General features: G+C 36.6%; 1 protein-coding gene across 5 annotated transcripts in view; it reads right to left on the minus strand.

The window, feature by feature from the left end:
* TMEM117 (transmembrane protein 117) overlaps positions 1-21,417 on the minus strand; it is a 453,511-nt gene that overhangs the window by 213,417 nt on the left and 218,677 nt on the right. For 4 of the 5 annotated variants that reach the window (XM_032420498.1, XM_032420502.1, XM_032420501.1 and 1 more), the window contains one exon: positions 9,721-9,820. The exons of the other annotated variant lie outside the window; for it this stretch is intronic. In XM_032420498.1, coding sequence (XP_032276389.1) covers positions 9,721-9,820 — 100 coding nt within the window. The remainder of the gene's footprint in view (positions 1-9,720; positions 9,821-21,417) is intronic. 5 annotated transcript variants of the gene reach the window in all.

The following is a 21,417-nucleotide window of genomic DNA, read 5'->3' on the forward strand; positions in this document are numbered from 1 at the left end:
TTTTAAAACCTTTATGAGAGGTGCTATTCTTTTCAGTGAAAACAGATGGCTTCTCTCCAGGTTTCCTGTTTCATCTCAAGCGCCTGACTCATCTAGGCATTATTTCTCATATATGCTCTGCTTAGAAGTCAAGAACAATTTGGAAGTTTTAAGTTGGCACATGCGGTGTCCTAACTTTCTTTCAATGAGCCCTGGTCTAGAGTATTAAAGAAACTACCGATGTGGACCTATTTATGTTTTATTTGATATCTGGAAACGTCAAAGGCATTTATTTGATATTATACTTAGCTTGTCAGTGCCATTACTATCGTATGCTTGATTGACTCCTTACCTTGTGCAATATCATGTTCACAAAGCTACTTAAGATGTTCAGTGAGCAACTACATAGACTAGTGAAGGATACTGGAGGGAGTCAGGCCCAGGTCTGGGATAAACCTTAACATATTTTGCCAGCCAGGGCAAAAGGAAGTTTTTTATTTCCCAATCAGCCTTCAGATATGTAAGAACAGAGAAGAATATATGCCAAACATGATTTTACTTAACCATTCATTATCAAAATATTCCCCCGCTCACTTAAATACTTCAATTTCTTGAAACACGATGTAATAGCTTTCTTAAAGCAATGAAACGTAAGTACTAGGCACTTCATTGCTATAAATTTCTTTTTGATGTTTATAGAACATTTAACTACAAATGCAACATACACTGTGAATATAAAAATCTTTAGTGCTCTAAAAATCCTTGGGGCAAACAACTGCTAAAGGATAGCAATTTCATATAAACAAAACTTTGCACTTAAATAACCAAGAATTGCAGTATCTCTTTGTTTGTTTGTTTGTTTGTTTGTTTAAGAGAGAGCAGAGGGAGAGTAAAAGGGAGAAGCAGACTCCCCATTGAGCAGGGAGCCTGATGCAGGGCTTGATCCCAGGACCTTGAGATCATGACCTGAGCCAAATGCAGACACTTAACCGACTGAGCCACCCAGGCACCCCTGCAGTATTTCTCTTAATGATAGCATAATATAAAATTATTCTTTTGCTTTCTTCCAGTCCCAGAAATATTTATCAAAAGGGAATAGGAATAAATGGCTGAGTTTTCTAAAATTTAAAAGTAACAGTTTGGCTGGGATGTGATGTACTATCACTTAGCACCTAAAAAGATATGCACTCCCCTCGCCCCAACTAATGACAAAATTCAACAAATTTTATTGACACACTGGGAAAAAAAGTATCAAACCAACTTCTATGTCTATGTTCCACATCTTATTAAGATCTGTGATTAAATATTCCTAAGAAAGTTATTCAGCTTGGCAGGATAGTACAGTAGTTAGAAGCACTGAAGATTTTGGAAACTAATTGAAAACTTACACACACACGAACACACACAAATAGCAGTAGGCCCACAAGAAGAGGCACTACATAAAAGTTTAAAAAAAAATTATAAGGGGAATAATCCAACTACTTATAAAATTACTTTCATCAAAAGAAAAGCACCTAGCTTCTTTTCTGAGGTTCTCATCTATGCTGATATTAGCAAACAGTATTCATTTCATTGTATTATGAGTTTTTGAAATATCAGTGTTTCCTGGCTTTTATTTAAACTTCAGGAAAATGACTGATCAATGGTGCTTTAAGCTGTGGAGCATTATGTTAGGAAAATCATAAAGAATGTGTGGACAACCCTTTTTTTCCTCACCTGCCTTGAGGAAGTATAAACCAAGTAATAGAAATAAAGCATAATGGAACAGAAAGATGCTGAAATTGAATTGGGAATGAGAAAGATGAACAGGAAACATCTCCTGCCCCTAGTGGGACTGTCTCTCTGTGAGCGATGGCCGTCGTGTCTTCATATCTCACTACGGTTCAATTCAGTACACTTCCGCAGATGCCTTTCATACTTAGAATAATATAGTCCATAAATTTTTAATAAATGAATATAAATTACATATAATATACCTATAACATATTATGGGATTTCCTACAGACATTGAATTTAGAAGAGTTGGAGCAGAGCCAGAATTTGTGCTTCTATTCTTAAACATCTCTGTGCTACAACCTATTTCACTCAGAAATCCTTTATTTCTTGCCAGATTGTTAATACTTTAAAAATCCAAGAGTCCTGAAAATTAAGACTCTTGATCACCATTTGTGATGCTCTCTGAAAATAGGTTAGACTCTCCTGTCTTATTAATTTTTTAGTGAGAACTTATTATTTTGAAGGAACTTGAAACACAATGCTAAAATATTTATAGAGACATTAAAATGTTTATATGTGCAAAAGTAAAATGACCATATTTGGCTCTAAGTTTTCTAATGAATAAAAAGGAAATGTAAAAAATAATTCTTCTCTTATGTTCTTTGTTTCGATCAAATGGCCAAATGAACTGGCAATAATTTTTGACAATTACAGGTACTATTAAATCTACTGTCCTTGGGTTTTGTCTGTGTGGCAGTCAGTGTTGGTGCCTGCCCAGATCCTCTGCACCTTCTGGTACACTCTATTCCCCAAGAACATAACACCCACCCAGTGGATCAGGCCAAGGGGAGATTTTCCCTGCAACCATATTGACCACATCTTCCCTTGCCTCCTTCCCCACTTCTCACCTGCTTCTCTCATCTCCCTACCAGTTTCTCTGAACAGCACTTCCTCAACAAATCATGTGCCCCCAAATCTGTGATGCATGCTCTTTTATTGGGAACCTCACTTAACACAGAATCTTTATAGCTAGAATATATTATTACCTCATTAAATTCTTGATCCAGTTTCTACTTGCACTGTATAAAATAATGAAATGAAACCTACAGATTTAACAAATATGGGGTTAACCAATCATAGAGATAACTGAAGTCATGAACTAGCTCCAATGAACAGGCAGAGAAAAAGAGCAAAAGATAAAAACTCAGAGGAATGTCAGGTTCTTGAGTCCAGCTCCAGTTGTTAAATATCTCATTAGTGTCCTTCTGTTTGCCATATACACTTGCTCAATGAGTTTGCTAACTCTGATCCTTCTATGCCATCTATCACAGTGTAAATTCCTTTTCATTATTTAAATTCAGCAAAGCTCTTACTGATACCTTATTTCAGATACTAAATCAATTCAATTATGCTTTTTATTCTTCCATTTTGATATTAAGTGGAAGAGAAATAATTAGAAAACTGACATTGATTATAATATGAATTGTCAAGCTTAATTCCAGGCAGAATAACAAGCTAGATACGATGTCGGTTATATTATAAGCTATTGTTCACTGACAAACTTAGCATTTGCAAAACAGTCCACAAAATAAGGGCAGGTGTATAATAGAAAATGTTGAACTAAATAAACTATTATTAATTTGGTGATATGAAAATAACAAAGATAATCACAGCCCTCCCTTAGGAACATGAGACAATAAAAGAAAATAAGCAATAAGCATAGAACAACAATAAAAACTCTTGCCAAATTTTAAGTTAGTGTGTATATGTAATTATAAATTTTATTTCACATTTTCTACCTTTAGGTCAGAAGGAATAGTTGACTCTCAAAGCTGCAGAAATATTCCCTCCCTTTATTCCGTTCCAGATTTATAAATAAATAAATACTAATTCGGGAATAGAAATTATTCTCAAGCACACACCATTCTTTAATTCTCTCTGCCTCTGTCCACTGAAGTGTAACCAATTTCTGTCTTATGTGGTAATAGCTCTCTGCTTAAGTGGCTGAAGGGATATATCTCAACCTAGCTTCCTTCCTTCCATCCCCAGAGCCAGGAGCAAAACTATGCCACTGATAGCAGTTATGACCACTCAAGGAACCCTCTGGCAGGATCTCTGGAGCTCCATCTTTGTTTTATCTAAGAATGCCTTTTAGACCCAAAGAATACATCACAATTCTGGGAGAATTACATCAACAATCTATTACTTCCATCCAAGGGTGTTCACAAGCACATGTCCTCCTGGCTATGGAAACAGGCTTATCAGGCTTAGGGAGGCAGGGGGATGGGAAGACTCTGAACAATCTAGTTCTCCCCCCACCTTTTCAGCATTCTAGAATGTCCATTTTACGACACTGGGTCACAAAAGGGAACAATGGAAAAAGAAATGGAACTTAATGCATATGTACTCTTAGGATCTCTTTATTCTTCAATAAAGATTTCTGAAGCATCTATTTCATGCTTGGTACTGTGTTGAGTACCACAAGTGACGCTGGAACTCCCCTCAAGAAGTTTCTAATGAGGTAAAGAAGAGTTTTCAGCTTTACCTCTTAAACAGTCTTTTGGAACAAAGATAATAGCAATATAAATATGAATTACACAATCTGAAGACAAAGAAAATATGTGAAAAATTAGAAGGCAAAATCTGTCACTCAAATATTTAGAGGGATAATGCAGTATTTACATATGAAACAGGCACAATTAAAATAGAAGGGTGAAATATATAAAAACACTTTCTTTTTCTAAAAATCATATTCTTGCTAGATTCAATAGAGATAATTAAGCAAATTTTAAATTTTAAAACTACTGAGGCTATATTTTATCAATCTAAAGGCATTTCCACGTGAACATATTGACTATGTTTGTCTAGCTCTAACGGAACTCTGAATTTCAAGAAGAAAAAATAAAGTCTCTTAAAATCACACACAGTTAAAAAAAAAACAACAAATGGTCATAGTAGCAGCACATATATACACAAAAGTCCACAGACAATCCCGGGAAAAATATATCAAGGCCAACCAAGGTCCTATGAGTATTAGGATTTGATACACACCATATATGGTGTTATGATGAAAAATGCTTTATGCCTTCAGTCTTTACCATGTCATTATCTTCTTTAGGTCAGGCCTTGACTTCACTTCATGTGCATCCTTCTCTCCCCTTCCCGCAACCACGAACTTCAAACCTGGACTCTGATGTCCCTATCACTATCATAAGCCAGATTACCATTTACTGCTAGAAAAGCCACTAGAGCAGGACGAAGTAGGGGCTGGGGAAAACAGATGGTTAGGTATAGAGAGACAGGAAGTGATTTTTCCTTCTCGTATTAAATGAGGGGCAGAAGCAAATGCCATCTTTGTCCTCAGCATCCCCTGCCACCTTAGACCCGAGGAGAGCCTGTGATCTTTGTCTTCTGAAGGAAGGTCAGTGAAACTAGAGACATGTGCTATAGGATGGGCCAACACCCCTCCGCTCCTCGCTCAATGGCAGAGTGTGGGCAAATTTCATGACAGAGCTCTTCTCTGCTCCTATCAACATGAACAGCCAGCTCAGTGCTGAATGACAACACCCATCACTTTAGGTATTTCTTTTATATTAAATTTTTTAAAAATCTATTTGACAAAAAAATAGTAACTTTAACCCTGACTTAATATATTTTTTTGTTCTCTGCATGAAGCATCCCACAGAGCTAAGAATAGTCAGGATTGCCTCGGAAATTGAACCTAGTAGAGCTTGATGCTCTGTAGTGTGAGGAGCAAAGACAGTTGTCCGATCGGTTGAAATCAGCCATGCCTGGGGATTGCATCAGTCCCAGTGTGCCTTTTAAAACCATGGGGAAGTTTTGAATTATTTCCATAAAAGAAAAATTCTCCATTTCAGAAATACATTAAAAGGCACACTTTTATTGGAAATGTAAATAGTCACTTACTTTTCCATGACAGTCACCTTCATCATTGATATTCACTTCATGATGAGAATTCTATAGACAAATGAAGGTCAAAGCTCCTTAGACTCCTCTCATGAGGAAAACTATTATTTTTTAAAATGTTATCATTGCACACATATGTAGACATATAAATATTTATATGGAAAGTTACCACCTAGTCAGTGAATAAAAATGGGAAAAGAAATGATGTGCTCTGGGAAGCCTCCCTGTGTGACTGTACTTTTAAATCAGGAGGGCACTCTGTTTCTTTTGCCATTTCTGTCTCTGTGTCTAACAGGGAAAGGTCAACATTTCATGTAACATAAGCAAAAAAGGACTTTGGATTCTCTCTCCGTTTACAGAAAGGAAAACATGTGAGGCCCCAGAAGGCGAAGTGACTTAAGATCACACTGCTGGGTTAAACCTAAAACACAGTTTTCTTGATTCTCAATCCAGTCCTACCTCGGTGGTATTGGAAGTATTGATCAGAGTAGTAATCAGCAGCATTGACAAAGGTAAAAAGTTATCAGGTTAGCTAGTAAAAATAGAAGGCCTTACAGTAGCAAATTCAGGAGAAACTATGAAGGTCAGCCAGACCTCAGAGAGACAGAAAGACCACAGCTGCACCGTGGCATTATGTGTATTCTGCTAAACCACAAGAGTAGGGCAGATGAGTGCACAGTAGAAACCTAGCTAGAAAAGGTAAAGGTCTTCGGTCAAAGCTGCCCCATGCATTCGCCTCTCAGGGCTGCCCTAGAAATTGGACCCCACGTTATGATTCAAAAGAAAAAAAATCTTAATTAAAAAAATAGAACCAGTAAATAGGGGCAGAGTCACATATGGTCTCGGAAACACTGTCTTGAGGGAAACTCTGGGGAGGGCTTAGAATTGGGCCACAAAAAATAATGATGTCATCATGGGAAAGAAAATGATTTCTGTATCAAATGGTGGACTTGAGCCTGAAAACTGCAGAGTAAGGTCCTCGGGCTTGCTGTTCTGGTGATGTGCTCTGGTGCTTCTCCCCTGACTTTGATCAGGGGCAGTGTCGCATGTGATTCAGGAAGTAATGGACCACACTGCCTTAGAGTGTATTCTAGCACTGCCAACCAGAAGGAAACTTCAGGCACCCCAGACCACAAGCCTGGGATAAGCTGGGAAGAACATAAACAGCTGCAATAAAGCACTTATGTCTCCCTCGCACTGCAGCATTTGAAGTCCCATCACAGGACCACACACTTCATCTTCATAGAAAACCTATAACACGAATAGCAACTATTAGCCCCTTTAAAGAAATGTGCAAACCGAGGCTCAGAGGATTGCATATTATTCGTGGAAGATCATGCCAGACACAGCAAGGTCAGAGAATCCAAATTTCTGAATTCCTTTTTCCATTTTATTAAGCAGATTCACCATAAAATGGAGTAAAAAAAAAAAAATCACAATCCATAGTTAATGCAGAAATTTTTCAAAAGGTATCACCTCATATTTCATGGAAATTACATGTTTAAAGTTTTCCTTCTACTTTTCCTCCTAAAAGGGAAATAGTTTTAGAAGAGAAATTATTTTCTGTTTGGTTCTCCTTCTAAATAGTTTTTCCCAATGGAAATAGAAATTTTTGACATGAGGCAGCCTGGTCTTAATGTCTGGCTTATTTTATTTTATTATTTTTTTAGAATTTTCTTATTTTTTAAGTAAGCTCTGTACCCAGCATGGGGCTTGAACTCACAACCCTGAGATCAAAAGTCGCATGCATAACCAACTGAGTCAGCCATGCAGCCTGATGTTTGGCTTATTCTAATTGTCATATCTAGTGATTACAAATAAAATCACTTTTCAAATCTAGATTTTAAAGTTAATGAAATGGGATGCATTTGGTACTTTGTTCTATTAACATTCTAAAATTGAACAGGGGTGGGACGAGGCTAAAAATGGGCTACACAAACCCTTTGGTAGTTACTTAATACTCTTGCAGGATGATCACAGTAGTACCAGTTAAGATATAACTGTTTCCTGTCCCCCGAAAATACTTGTTCTAGGTAAGACACAAAGCTCTCCATAGAAAGGGCAGTAACTGTTGTGACAATCTACCTGCAGTATTTGGAACACGTTTGTAGGGGCACGTCCCTGCCTAGTCTTGTTTAGGTAGGGCATCCTTTCCTTTGGTAGGTCTTCTCGTTTACAAGTGAATGGATGAATAAAGCCAATTACGATTAACTGCACTTATGAGAGGTATCAACAAAGATTAACAGGTTTCATTTTTATGAGAGTTATGCTCTTTGTACTCTGAGATTCTCTTATAAACTTATAGGACCTAGAGCTTTCCAGCTACATACTGTACTTAATTAATCCAATGGTTAAAACAGAGGTACTCATCTATCAATGGACAATTGGGTTGCTCCCATATCTTGGCTATTGTAAATAATCTTGCAATAAACAAAGAGGAGCAAAAGTCTTTTTGAATTACTGTTTTGGTTTTTTGGGGGGTAAAGAAGATGTGGTATATATATATAATGGGATATTACTCAGCCATAAAAAAGAATGAAATCTTGTCATTTGCAAAAACATGGATGGACCTAGAGGGTATATGCTAAGCAAAATTAGTGAGACAGAAAAAGACAAATGTCATATGATTTCACTCATATGTGTAATTTAACAAACAAAACAAACAAAAAGAGACAAACAAAAACCCAGACTCTTAAATACAGAGAACAAACTGAAGGTTGATGGAGGGGACATAGGTGGGGGGATGGGCTAAATGGGTGATGAGTATTAAGGATGGCACTTGTGATGAGCACTGGGTATTATATGTAAGTGATGAACCACTAAATTCTACTCCTGAAACTAATATTACACTATATGTTAACTAACTAGAATTTAAATAAAAACTTGAAACAAAACAAATAAACAAACAAAAAGCAAACAAAAGAGACAAACAAAAAAACAGACTCTTAAATACAGAGAACAAAACGGTGGTTGCCAGAGGGGAGGTGGGTGGGGGATGGGTGAAACAGACAAAAGAGATTAAGAGTACATTTATCCTGATGAGCACTGAGAAATGTATGAAATTGTGGAATCACTATATTGTATGCCTGAAACTAATATAACACTGTATGTTAACTATACCTGAATAAAAAAAAATTAAAGATTTTATTTATTTGACACAGAGAGAGAGAGCACAAGCAGGGGGAGTAGGAGAGGGAGAAGCAGGCTCCCCGCCGAGCAGGGAGTCCGATGTGGGACTCAATCCCAGGACCCTGGGATCATGACCTGAGCTGAAGGCAGATGCTTAACTGACTGAGCCCACCCAGGCGCCCCCCAAAAAAATTTTAATGAAAACAAAAAATGAAAAAAGAAGTTACTCTCTTGACAGATGAACTCAGCATGAAATATGGTTTGTCTGTTTGTTGCAGGCTTATAATAATAATAAATACTAATAATGCAACATTAATTTTATAGGTTCAATGAGGAAAATAAATGTAGAAAACTATTTTAAGAGCCCTAACTACACTTGTGGTGAGCATAGCATAACGTACAGAGATGTTGATTCATTATGTTGTACACCTGAAACTAACGTAAATTGGGTGTCAACTATACTCAAATAAAAAATTAAATTAAATTAAATTAATATTAATAAAATATTATAAGATGTGTTGTGAAAAAAAATTTTTAAATAAAAAACAGTTGTTAAAAATATTTCATGTGGTCTTCTGAGACAGGCCAGACAACATTCCTTACCTGAAAACTGCACATGTCAAAAACAATAATCCTCACAAAATTATTTAGAACTTCACAAGGAAGTTTCTATTAATGTTATGAATGTATGTTTGTATACTCATACATATACAGATAGATAGGTATATATGTTATAAATAAATATTTCCTGGTGGACAGCCATCATTCATATTATAGTTGCATTAATTTTTCCCCTGAGGTAAACAGATATTGCATACAATCTCTAAATTTATCTGTATTCATGAATTTGTTCCACTCAAGAGAGAAGTAACTCTCTTGCTCTAAACCCTTCAAAAGTAGTGTCTATCCAACATTATGAAAGTTTTCCTCCATCTAATGTTTGAAATGGGTGAAGTTAAAATTTCTTACCATCCAGGCTGTGACAAAGTCCCCCATCCAGGTCCCTACCGCAGCTAATTTCATGAAACTTTCATTTCGGATGCCCATATAGTCTGTAATGATATATGCTCTGTGGAAACAAACACACAAGACATTGTCCATACTGAGAGAGCCATATCAAAGCGTTCTGGTTCAGCAACACGCAAAGGGTCTTCCCTCCCTTTCAACAAGCTCTCCTGCCTTTGTCTCATCACATATGCTTACAGATCTGAAAGGCTAGGAAGACTTCTGAGGGTGTCTGGGTCAGTTCCAATTAGATTTGAAGACTGACTGTGGCTCTACCAATTACCATGTGCATTTCATTTTCAAGCTGTAAGACTGACAACAGTTTTTGAAAAATCAAACAGAAATACTCAGTAAAGGCATCATTTCATGCTCACTCAGGTATGCAGAGTGTGGAAACAATTCCTGAATTAGAGTAACTTGCAAGGGAAGAGAAAAGCTCGCTTTTCCTTCAGTTCTGTTAACTCAGAACTATTGAAGAGGTACTGGGTCTAGGCTTTGGATACAATATCATACCTGAATAATGGTCAAAAAATGTCCATTTCAGAAAATTTCCACAGAATAAAGAAACATAAAATTTGATTCAAATACATGTGGTTTAAATTATTACTTAAATAACAATAACCAGATTTAATTTCATCTCTTTTTGTGTCACAAATTCTTCTGCTTCCTATAACACCAATTCATGTTCTTCATGGTCCAAAGAGAGATCCAGAGGCACAACTGATCATTAAATACAAGTAACAAGACTATGCTTATTACATGTAATTTTTATTTTTTTCCTCATTTGATATTCAAGAAAATCTAAGAATTATTTTCCCATTGTACAATTTTTCCAGGAAAACTGGGACACAGGGAGATCATTTAACTTGCCCAATCAATACCACACAACTAATGAATGGTAATTAGGAATCAAATTTCTCTCTCTCTCTCTCTCTTTCTCTCTCTCCCTCTCAAGCTTTTTTTTTTACTCAGATTTTTTTTTTTACTTTAAATTTTGTTCCTTTTCTTAAACATGATAACACCTGAACAATTTAGAATATTAGTTAACCTTGATTCTTCTTAGATTAACTTTAAAACAAAACACAGTAGAAAATGATACGTTTGTTATTTAGTGAAACTACAAAGAAATAATTTTTTTAAGTCATTGAGAGGTAAATCATCTCCAATTCAGTTGTTTTTTTTTTCTGGAGTTCTTTCTTATAGTTTTGTTATCCATAAAATAAACAAATATTTAAATAGTTTTACTTAAGAAAAATAAACATATGAATTCTTAAAAGCACTTTTTTTCCACATCCTTCATTCACCTACCTTAGAAAATCTTTATAAAAATCTTAAGATCTCACCTCAAAATTCTGAGTCTCTATTCCATAGGTTTCCATAATAACCAAAATAACTAAGCTGCTGGCTTACGATATTCCAGAGACCATTATAAGCACTTTAAATACAGTGTCTCCAATAGCTTCCATGCCAGCACAATGAAATGTGTTATTATCCCTGTTTCACAGATATGGAACTGAAGCTTTGGAGAGTTTTTACAACTTTCTCAAGGTCAAGCATCTAGGAAATGGACAAGGTTTGAATCTAAATTTGATTGACTCCCAAATCCAGACACTTAACCACTATGCTATATCTTCTTCCTACAAGGGTTAGTGAGATATAAAAAAAACACAAAGACTATCTACTCTATTCCCCAGTATTTTAGCAGACAATGAAGATCCAGACTTATTTCCTTTGAGGATAATTCATAACAGAAGTCAAGAACAGTATGCAGAAGCTGCAGCTCGTCAGAGTCACCCTCAAGTCTTGGACTCCCACTGAGTTCACCAATCTAAGCAGCCTCCATGTGAAAGTCCACAAGTTAACTTGGACAGCTCAGTCTTAGTCCCTTCAGTATCACTACTGGTGAACAGTTCTTGGGCAGTGAACCCAGCGTACTTTAGAGTATCAGCTCTCATAACTGTCCAGCTCTTTCAATAACACTTATTTTGAAGGATGTGTTCAATGACACATCCCTACATGCCTACTTTGCCAATTAGTTCTAGAATACATTGATCTAGGGTGGAAATTTCAGGGTACCTTCCTTGTGATAACATAGGTATGTCTAAGAGAAGACATCATTCTCTAATTTCAGTATCTAAAAATAGGGATGAGATGGATAAGCTTGCAAGAGATTAATGATCCAGCCAAGAACAACTAAAAAATATAAATAAAACATAAAATCTGCTTAAAACAACCTGAGAGCTGATTAAGCAATGAGAACTAGAAAAACCAATTTATCAGATTGGAGGGAATTGTGGAAACGTTAGCTATATTTTCTCTGGGGACATTTGCTGATTCTGCACGCAAGGCAAGAGGATGAGAATCTAGGCTTTGCCTGGGCAGGGAGGAGTCTCAGTGAGCTGGAGAGACGAACATTAGGAACTTAAGGAACCAAGATCCTCATCTTGGAGGGGCCCAGAAGGAAGCATGATACACAGCTGGGTTTACTTTCAAGACATTTACCAAATTATGAATTATGTTCAGGGGGTAGGCTAAGAGACTAAGCAGAAAGTCTCTGAAAAGCACAGCAGAGGTTTGGCAATTTCACCACATTGAGGAGACTATTGTATTTCAGAACCTGCCAGAAGGAATGGCCCAAGAGAATACACAGAGCAATGGGAGGCTAGAGAATACCAGAGATGGATGGGTCCTTACTGAAACTGAATTAGTCCTTACCTACTCCATTCCATGACTGGATTAAGGTGATCAACTTCTATTCCTCCCATCTAACAGAGGAAAGAGTGAACATTTTCGGGATGAATAAAATATCATCTAGGTCCCCTACACACTTTTATACATAACAACCATCATTCATTTAAAAACTACTAGGATGTGAAGAAACAGGGCTATACCATCGAAAATCAAGAGAAAAAACAATGTCTAAAACTAGATAATAAGCTCCAAGAGGACAGAGAGTTACTGTGGCCATTCTTTTCACTGTTGATTCCCCAGCACTTAGAGCACCGCCTGCATATAGTATGTTATCAATAAACATTTGCTTACTGTGTGAATTAAGGAAGCAAACCAAGTTATTCATATTTTTTTCTATATGGTATGGGTAGATCTATGTATATTAAACCATAAAAACCGTAGTAAAGTAAGATCTGAACTGTGGGCATGTGGTGAGTACTGAATGCTATGGTAACAATGAAGATGAGATAGCACAATTTATGAAATAACTAGTATATATAAAAGTGAAGGGTGATATATAAAAGGTAGTAAGTATTCTAATTTTTGCTGCTTTAGACAAACATACAGAATTACAAATATGCAACCTGTCACAAAAATTTGGAAATACTAGTTCATTGATTTGCATACCCATTAACAGTAACAACATTTCCTGTTCCGGTTATAAAGGACAGAGTGTGCATACATTTATCAGTTTGAATATCACATTGCTCTCTACAAAAGTGAAGTTGTGAAGCTTCATACCCAATGTTTCGGGGAGTGATTGAGAATTAAGTGTTATTTGCTAGGAGGCACCATTAACGTTTTAGTTTTGTTTGGAGTTTTAGCTAATTATTTCAACTATTCATACATCTTTTGTTTGTTTTATACTTTAGCTTGTTATTCCCACTGTGCGTTGATCTAGAAAATCTTGCAGTTCTATCAGCCTTCCAGGTAAATATCAATCACTGATATTTTCTTTAAAAATTCTAAATGAATTTCTTTACAGGCTGTAACTTCAGTTTTTATTTTTTGAGATCTCAAGTTTAACTGTCAAATCCATAACAGATGTGTGGAAACTTCAATATACAGGATCGTGGAAATGTTCATAATTATCAAAGCAGCCTGAAAAGCCATCAAGACTATCGCACCTAGTGAAAACCATGTGCTAAATGGGCATAAACTAATCAGATTCTAACGTGGGCTAAATAGTTAATAAAACCATAATCTAGTATATTGCCCTTACAGGTAAGAGTCTTGCTCACTAGCAACAAAAGTTCCAGTTCACTTCAGTCTATTACTTATATGTACATGGATGGAGTCAGTGCCAGGTGATTTAGGAGTTGAGTCTCTGAAAGTTTAACAGGAGGCAGTAAACATAGATCACCAAACCAATATGGATTCATGCTTCACTGAAGATCCATCTGTGCCCAGCTGGATTCATAATGTCACAGCTGTCTCTCCCAGCCATGTTTGGGCAACATAAACAAGATTGGGGACTTCATACACAAGTAAATCATGGATAAGGAGTTGACGTAACATGAGTACAGTCTTGCATTAAACACAATGAAACTAAAGCAAAAATTCTAAGCATTCTTGTGACATTGAGGAAAAAAAATCTGTCACTACAAAGCACCAAGAATTAAACCTAGATTTATTATATTAACTCTCTCTCACTCTTCTTGTGTTTGTGAGGAAATGATTAACAGCCTTCAATCTAGTCACTTAGTGAACTATTATCCAAATAACCACATTTTAGGGGTGCCTGGGTGGCTCAGTCATTAAGCGTCCGCCTTCGGCTCAGATCATGATCCCAGGGTCCTGGGATCGAGCCCCGCATCGGGCTCCCTGCTCCGCGGGAAGCCTGCTTCTCCCTCTCCCACTCTCCCTGCTTGTGTTCCCTCTTTTCCTGTGTCTCTCTGTCAATAAATAAATAAAATCTTAAAAAAAAAAAAAAACCAAATAACCACATTTTAGTATTTTTGCTCAAAATTCTTACTTTTTGCTTATTGAAAGGCTTATTTTTAAAAGATTTTATTTATTTATTTATTTGACAGAGAGAGAGAGAGAGAGACAGTGAGAGAGGGAACACAAGCAGGGGGAGTGGGAGAGGGAGAAGCAGGCTTCCCGCTGAGCAGGAGCCCGATGTGTGGCTCAATCCCAGGACCCTGGGATCATGACCTAAGCCAAAGGCAGATGCTTGACAACTGAGCCACCCAGGCGCCCCTATTGAAAGGCTTTGATGGAACTCAATACACGTGTATGAACCTCCCAGGCAAGAGCTACGGTATGAACCTATGAAACAAGATGCATTGGAATGTCAAAATCCTGCAGACAATTATTAGAAGTAGCCTGGAATAATTAAAATTGCATCTGGACCTAAAATGCTTACAGATAAAATGCCACCTCAAATTTCTCAACTTCAGCCATATATACCTTCTAATTTTTATAAGGAAGACATATATAAAAAGACTGCAGATGGAGTTTTCATTGAACAAACTCACCCTGTCTGTGAATACATTCACCATACATAACCCATTCCTTTCATCCCTTGCTTTGCTTCAGCCCATTCAGTGAAACTCATCTGTACTAGATATAGACACCTTAGTATATCAGCAATTCCTCCCCCTCGTTTACTCCTAACATTTGATTAATCACTAAGATTACTTCTGAAAGGCTCTCAAATCTGTGCTGTTTTTCTGTCATCACTACTACCAATGTCTTAATCCTGTTCATAAACTCCTCTAACCTAAATTAAAGCAATGGCCTCCTATTTCTCTGTGACTATCTTCCTCTTATTTCAGACTCTGCATTGCCACTGTAGTGACCCCTGGGGAAGGAATACATTATAACAAAGAGCAGGAGTCCTAGAACCAGAAAATCATGGGTTTGCAAACTACCTCCCACTTTATGACCTGGGAAAAATGATCAACTTATTCCCTTATCTGTAGAGTGGGGATAAAAACATCTATTTCTCACACAGGTTTCCTGAGGATTAACATTATTACATTTTTGAAATAAGAATGTAAAGTTTCTCACACAATTTCATAATAGGCATGTAAAACACGGCAGACCTCTAGCCTACTGACTCCCACTTTCTAAAATAAGACAGGGGCTCCCACTGTCACAGAGTAGAGCACGGATAAGAAGACTGTCCACTCCCTGCCAAGCCATGCTTTCATTCAGACACCTCTCTTTTCATGTCACAACCTCCTTTCATTAGACCCTCCACCTCACCACGAAATCAATCTCACCAAACACCCCACTATTCTATAATGTGCCTTAGTATCCTTTTTTTTTTTTTTACCTTAGTATCTTTGTGTGCAATGTTCTTTGTTTGGAATGCCATCCACTTTCCTCTGGCCTGAGATCACTAACTCAACCTAGCCACTGAGAAATTTCCTACCATTACCCCTGAAAGTCATCCCTTCCCTGGTATTACCATAACTCTTTGAATATACTTCAGTATTAAATCATCTTCCTCAAGTATTTTAATGATTTTCTCACATTGCCCCTCTCTCCCACAAGACTTAGCTGATCAAGGATAAAGAACATGTTTCATTTGGCCAAGCAGGTAAATTTTTTTCCCAGCTTATAGTATGACTTAGGGATGTAATAAATATTTAAATGAATTAAGTAGTCAATTGATTAATTTAAAATTACTTAGATTATCTGACATCAGGGCCAAACTAGGAAGAGGACAAAAGGATAAAAGATAAAAAAAGAATCTGCAATATAAGATAAACTAAAAATAAACATCAAAGACGAGTAGGCCATGTAATTATTATGTTCTAACAAAGAACAGAATATCATTGTATCATTTTTATTATCTCTTCTAGAATAAAAAGCTAGAGGCAAGGATTTAAGCAAATCAAAATGAAGAATACATCCTTGACTTTCTGCAATTACATGTTGTAAATTAATTTGAATGTAATTTAGTTGACTAATAATGAAAAAAAGTAAAATATTGTAAAATCTCTGCATGGTATCTACAGAATCTTATTATTTAAAAGAATCTTTTTAAATTAAAAATAGAACTACCATATATATGATCCAGTAATTCCACTACTGGGCATTTACCCATAGAACATGAAAACACTAGTTCAAAAAAATATATGAACTCCTATATTTAATGCAACATTATTTACAATGGCCAAATTGAGGAAGCAGCCCAAGTGTCCATCCATAGATGAATGGACAAAGAAGATGTGGAATATTACTCAGCCATGACAAAGAATGAAATCTTGCTATTTGCGACATTGATGGATCTAGAGAGTATAATAAATAGAAAATAAATAAATCAGAGAAAGACAAACATCGTATGATTTCACTCATATGTGGAATTTAAAAACAAAACAAATGAGCAAAGAAAAAAGAGACAAACCAGATAAAAGACTCTTAAATACAGAGAACAGACTGATAGTTACCAGAGGGGAGGTGGGTGGAGGGGAAGGGTGAAATAGGTGATGGGGATTAAAGAGTACACTTACCATGATGAGCACTGAGTAATGTATATAATTCCTGAATCACTATATTGTACCCCTGAAACTAATATAACACTCTATGTTATTTATACCAGAATTAAAATTAAAAATAATAATAAAAAATAAATAAGTTATGGGGTTGTAATGTACAGTATAGTAACTATACTTAATAATACTGTATTGGATATTTGAAAGTTGCTAAGAGTGTAGATCTTTTTTTAAAAAAGATTGTATTTATTTCTTTGAGAGGGCAAGAGAGCACAAGTGGCAGGGGGAGTGGGGATAGAGGGAGAGTTAGTAGAGGGAGAGGGAGAAGCAGACTCTCCGCTGAGCAGGGACCCCAACCCCAACACAGGAGCCAGGGATCGTGACCTGACCCAAAGGCAGATGCTTAACCAACTGAGCCACCCAGACACCCCAAGACTGTAGATCTTAAAAATTCTCAACACAAGAAAAAAAATTATAACTATGTATGGCAATAGATGTTAACTAAGGTTATTGTGGTCATCATTTTGCAGTATATACAAATATCAAATCATTATGTTGTACACCTGAAACTAATATAATGTTATATATCAACTATACCTCAATAAAAAATTAACAGAAAGATGGCAAAAAAATAGTAAGTAAAAAAATAAAAGAATCCTTTTAAATGAGACCAGATATCAATATGTAGCTTTGTGCACCAATTTGCTGGCACCAACAATACAAGAGGTATACAGTAAAATACATTTCTTTTATTCATGTGAAAAAAGAAAGCAAATTTATTTCACTGCCTTTCAAATGGATACTGCCAACCTACATTTGTTGTTTGTTCTTTGAAGGCAAAATTTAGAAGTTTACCAGGCTATAAAATAATACAGCCTCAAAACTAATTTTAAAGTTACAGAATTTTTGTGTTATACCCCAAGTTTCTATCTTACTTCACTTTTTTTTCCTCACCTTCACAAATACTCCAGGAATATGCAATCGAATTGGATGCCCAAAATGGACCTATCTTCTACTTCTAATGAATTAAACACAGCCAAGACAACGTATCTTTTCTAAAGTCACTGGAAAAACAATAGAAACAATAAAAATGTAAAATCCTGAACTTTTTGCTAAGAGAGCTCCAATAAATCCCCACAGGAATCCAGAGAGCCACATATTACTTAAAATTAATTTCATATCTAACTTGATCACATTTTAATGTTAAATAACATTCAATGTGTTTATAACTATTCAGATAAAATATATCTGAATTGTAAAGTGAATTGTGAGCTGAGCCAGAATGGCATTAATTAATTTATCTTACATAATGATGCTTCCTTCCAAATTAATTAGGGAGGCATAAAATAACTTATAAATTCTGCTAAGATTCTGATGCTGCTCAAAGAAGAACAAAAAGCAAGTTCACTTTTAATGGATGTTTTTCAATGAAGGTAAGTGTTCAGGGCTGTTAAAAGGTCAAAATAGATAAGAAATAATGGAACAAAAACGCTGGGACATAAATACAATAATTAACTTTGGGCAGAAACTATAATTTTTCCACTGTGTCTAATAAAGAAATGTGAAAAATGAGACTGTCTTTCTACTCCTTACAAAATTTTCAAATTCAAAGCATAATTGCTTTGTGATAGTATGATAATTATTCTTTTCCTTCTCTTCTCCTTCCCCTCCCCCTCCCCTTCTCCTTCTCTTTCTACTCCTCCTCCTTCTTTTGGCTGTGAATTCAATCACCTCTCATTCTCTTCCCCATGGCTGGCTACCCAACACTATTTCCCAGTCACTTATTCTCTATTCTTGTTGAAGACATTTTAGGCTCTAGTTATAGGAAGGGGGAAGGGGGCTATTTTCTCAACCAAAAACCCTTCTTGCAGCATGTGAATTTATATTAGATAAGCACCTACCTTATTTCTTTTCACTAAACAAATAATTACTGATGTCTCACTATATGCTAGACCGTGGTTTATAAGCCTGAAACTTATAAACTCAGTTTTCAGAGGGAAAGGAAACAGCACCTCAGAGCTAAGTGGTCACTTCCTACGTTACCATCCAGTATTTCTTGTCTAATAATTTCCTCTGTCCTACAACCACCCTTCCCCAATCAGGGTTCTAAGGGTAAGCTTAAGGACACATGTATACAACAATATCCAACTCTGCCACTGGCCTATTTTTTTTTTTTTTTCCTTTTCTGGTAATTAAGAACCAAGATTCAAAGAGAAAAAGAAGGAAATCTTTATCCACAAGGTTGGATGAAAAAAAAAAAAAGGAAAGTGTCCACATTTTGTCCTGTGCACTGGGGAACTCAAGTCTGCAGCAACAGAGAAGGGGGTTATTGAGCAGAAGACAGAGGTACACTGACTCACTCAAAGGAGGAAAGAAGAAAGATAACAGAACATAGGTGGGTCTAATTCCACCATTTTCCACAGACCAGCTTCCTGTACTTGGGATTCCATGAGACACCTCCTGTTAATTTCTAATAATTACTGCCTCCCATCTTTGTTCCTAAGCTCACTGGACTGAGCTTCCACTCAGTGCAATGAAAAGAGTTGTAACCATTTGCCAAGAAAAAAATGTTAGTCTAAAAATGTGCTTTTGATATTTAGTTCAATTTTAACAATACGAGAATCTTGTAAATCCTTTGAGAAAGGGATGCCATTAAATTGGCTAAAAGAAGAGTCACCAGTGTGGCTGATAAACTGATGTTCATTTTCAAATGGGGACTCCTAAGAACAAGAATAAATGCATTGCGCCCACTCTTTACCCCACTGCCTAAGACAACAGGGAGACTTTTAAATCTCAGTGTATTATTCACATGAACAAAATTCGTAAGTGTGCTGAAGTTCCGAACAGCACCAGTTAAAAAATGGGCATACAAGCTCTAGATAAAACCAATCTGTTAGAATGTGTCTCCATTTCATGAGATGTGGGGCACACTAGGAGAGTGTCAAACAAGTGACAATAAATGGTGGAGTAGCTGTGGGTTTAATAGATAAAAAGCTAGATAAAAAGGTTACATCTCTTAGCTTGCTGGTCTAAAAGGAACCTGATTTTGAAATAAAAAGTGTTGACAAAAGACAAAATAAAGATAGATAAAGTGTAGCTTAGAGAGAGTGGAGGTTGCACTTTTGACATATCAAAGATTTTTATTGGGCTGCTACAAAGTGTCAGCAGAAGGTAACAAAAAGATCAGATGAAGCCGACATCACTTAGTGTAAAATAAAGAGCTGGAGAGAGTTTCACAGTAGCTTGGGAGGGGAGCCCTGGAATTGAGTTTGCCAATGAATGATATGAGAGACTTGGGGTAGCAGATTTAGGACTCAAAAACTTTCCAGGTGTCCAATTCTCTTGGGATGCTAAAGAGCACACACCTTTCACCCACAGCCAGCTCTGCACTTAGACCCTTTGTGTAAGAGCCAAGCCCACGGGGCATTTCTTTATCCTAACAATGCCTAAGTATTATCAAATGCCCTTCAAATTAGAAATGACATGATTCTTATTGCTCCATAAATTGGCTCTGCAATTTTCCTAATTATATAGCTTCATTTGATTTAACAATAAAGGATTTCATGCTCTGCTTTGCAATGCGTGCTTTACAAGCTATATCACACCAGCCTATGGTATGGAAAAAAAAAAAAAAGGAAATAAAGCCAAATTTCCACCCACCTTGTGAGCATTTCAGGCCCATCAAGTTCCTCCCAAATAATTCAATGAGTTTTCAGGAAGTTGTGCTGTTGAAACAAGTACTTTCAGCTACCATGGTGCTATTTTCCAGTTAATACTGCCAAAGATGGCTCCAAATATATCCTCTCTTCTAGTGATGCCCACCAAAGTCTCTGTTACTGCTACTCATGACGTCAGTGTGTACCAAGGCCCAAAGATACTGATGTCTGTGCCAATGACAAAGAAGATATTGTTGCAGGTTCTATTATGGCGACCTATGTCACTTTCACCAGACGCCAATATCCACAGTGCTGCTGATTCCTTACAACCCCAATTACCCACAGAGATGATGGAGAAATGCCTCTTTTAACTTTTACTTGCTCATGTACAATAGCCTCATACCTCTGGATTCAGATGGGGCTAGGAATAAAATATGTTGTGCTTTATTCATAATACTTCCTTCCAACACCTGACCATTGTCCTTGAACTAAATGTCCCTGCTTCAGCAGGGACACCTAACTTAGACCTTATTTCTCAGGAGCTTCTTTTGGTGCCCCATGTCACAGTAGTTCAGAGGCAGGGTTACATGTGTGAAGATAGGTTTCCCCTCTCCAGAAGGTACAGTCTAGGAATAAAAGAATCAAATCTGCAGAGTAGAAAAAGAGATGACAGAAAATGAGAAATTTTAATAAAATTTTGGAAAGAAAATTAAGGGATGGCAATGAACATGGTTTTAGCTTTTTCTGTATGATTAAATCTTTCTGGGATGTACATTAAGGAGGGAGCTAAATTCTGCCTCTGAACCTCAACAATACTCAAGAACAGA

This window comes from Phoca vitulina, unplaced genomic scaffold (genome assembly GCF_004348235.1).
Source record: "Phoca vitulina isolate PV1807 unplaced genomic scaffold, GSC_HSeal_1.0 scaffold23, whole genome shotgun sequence".
NCBI classification, from domain to species: domain Eukaryota; kingdom Metazoa; phylum Chordata; class Mammalia; order Carnivora; family Phocidae; genus Phoca; species Phoca vitulina.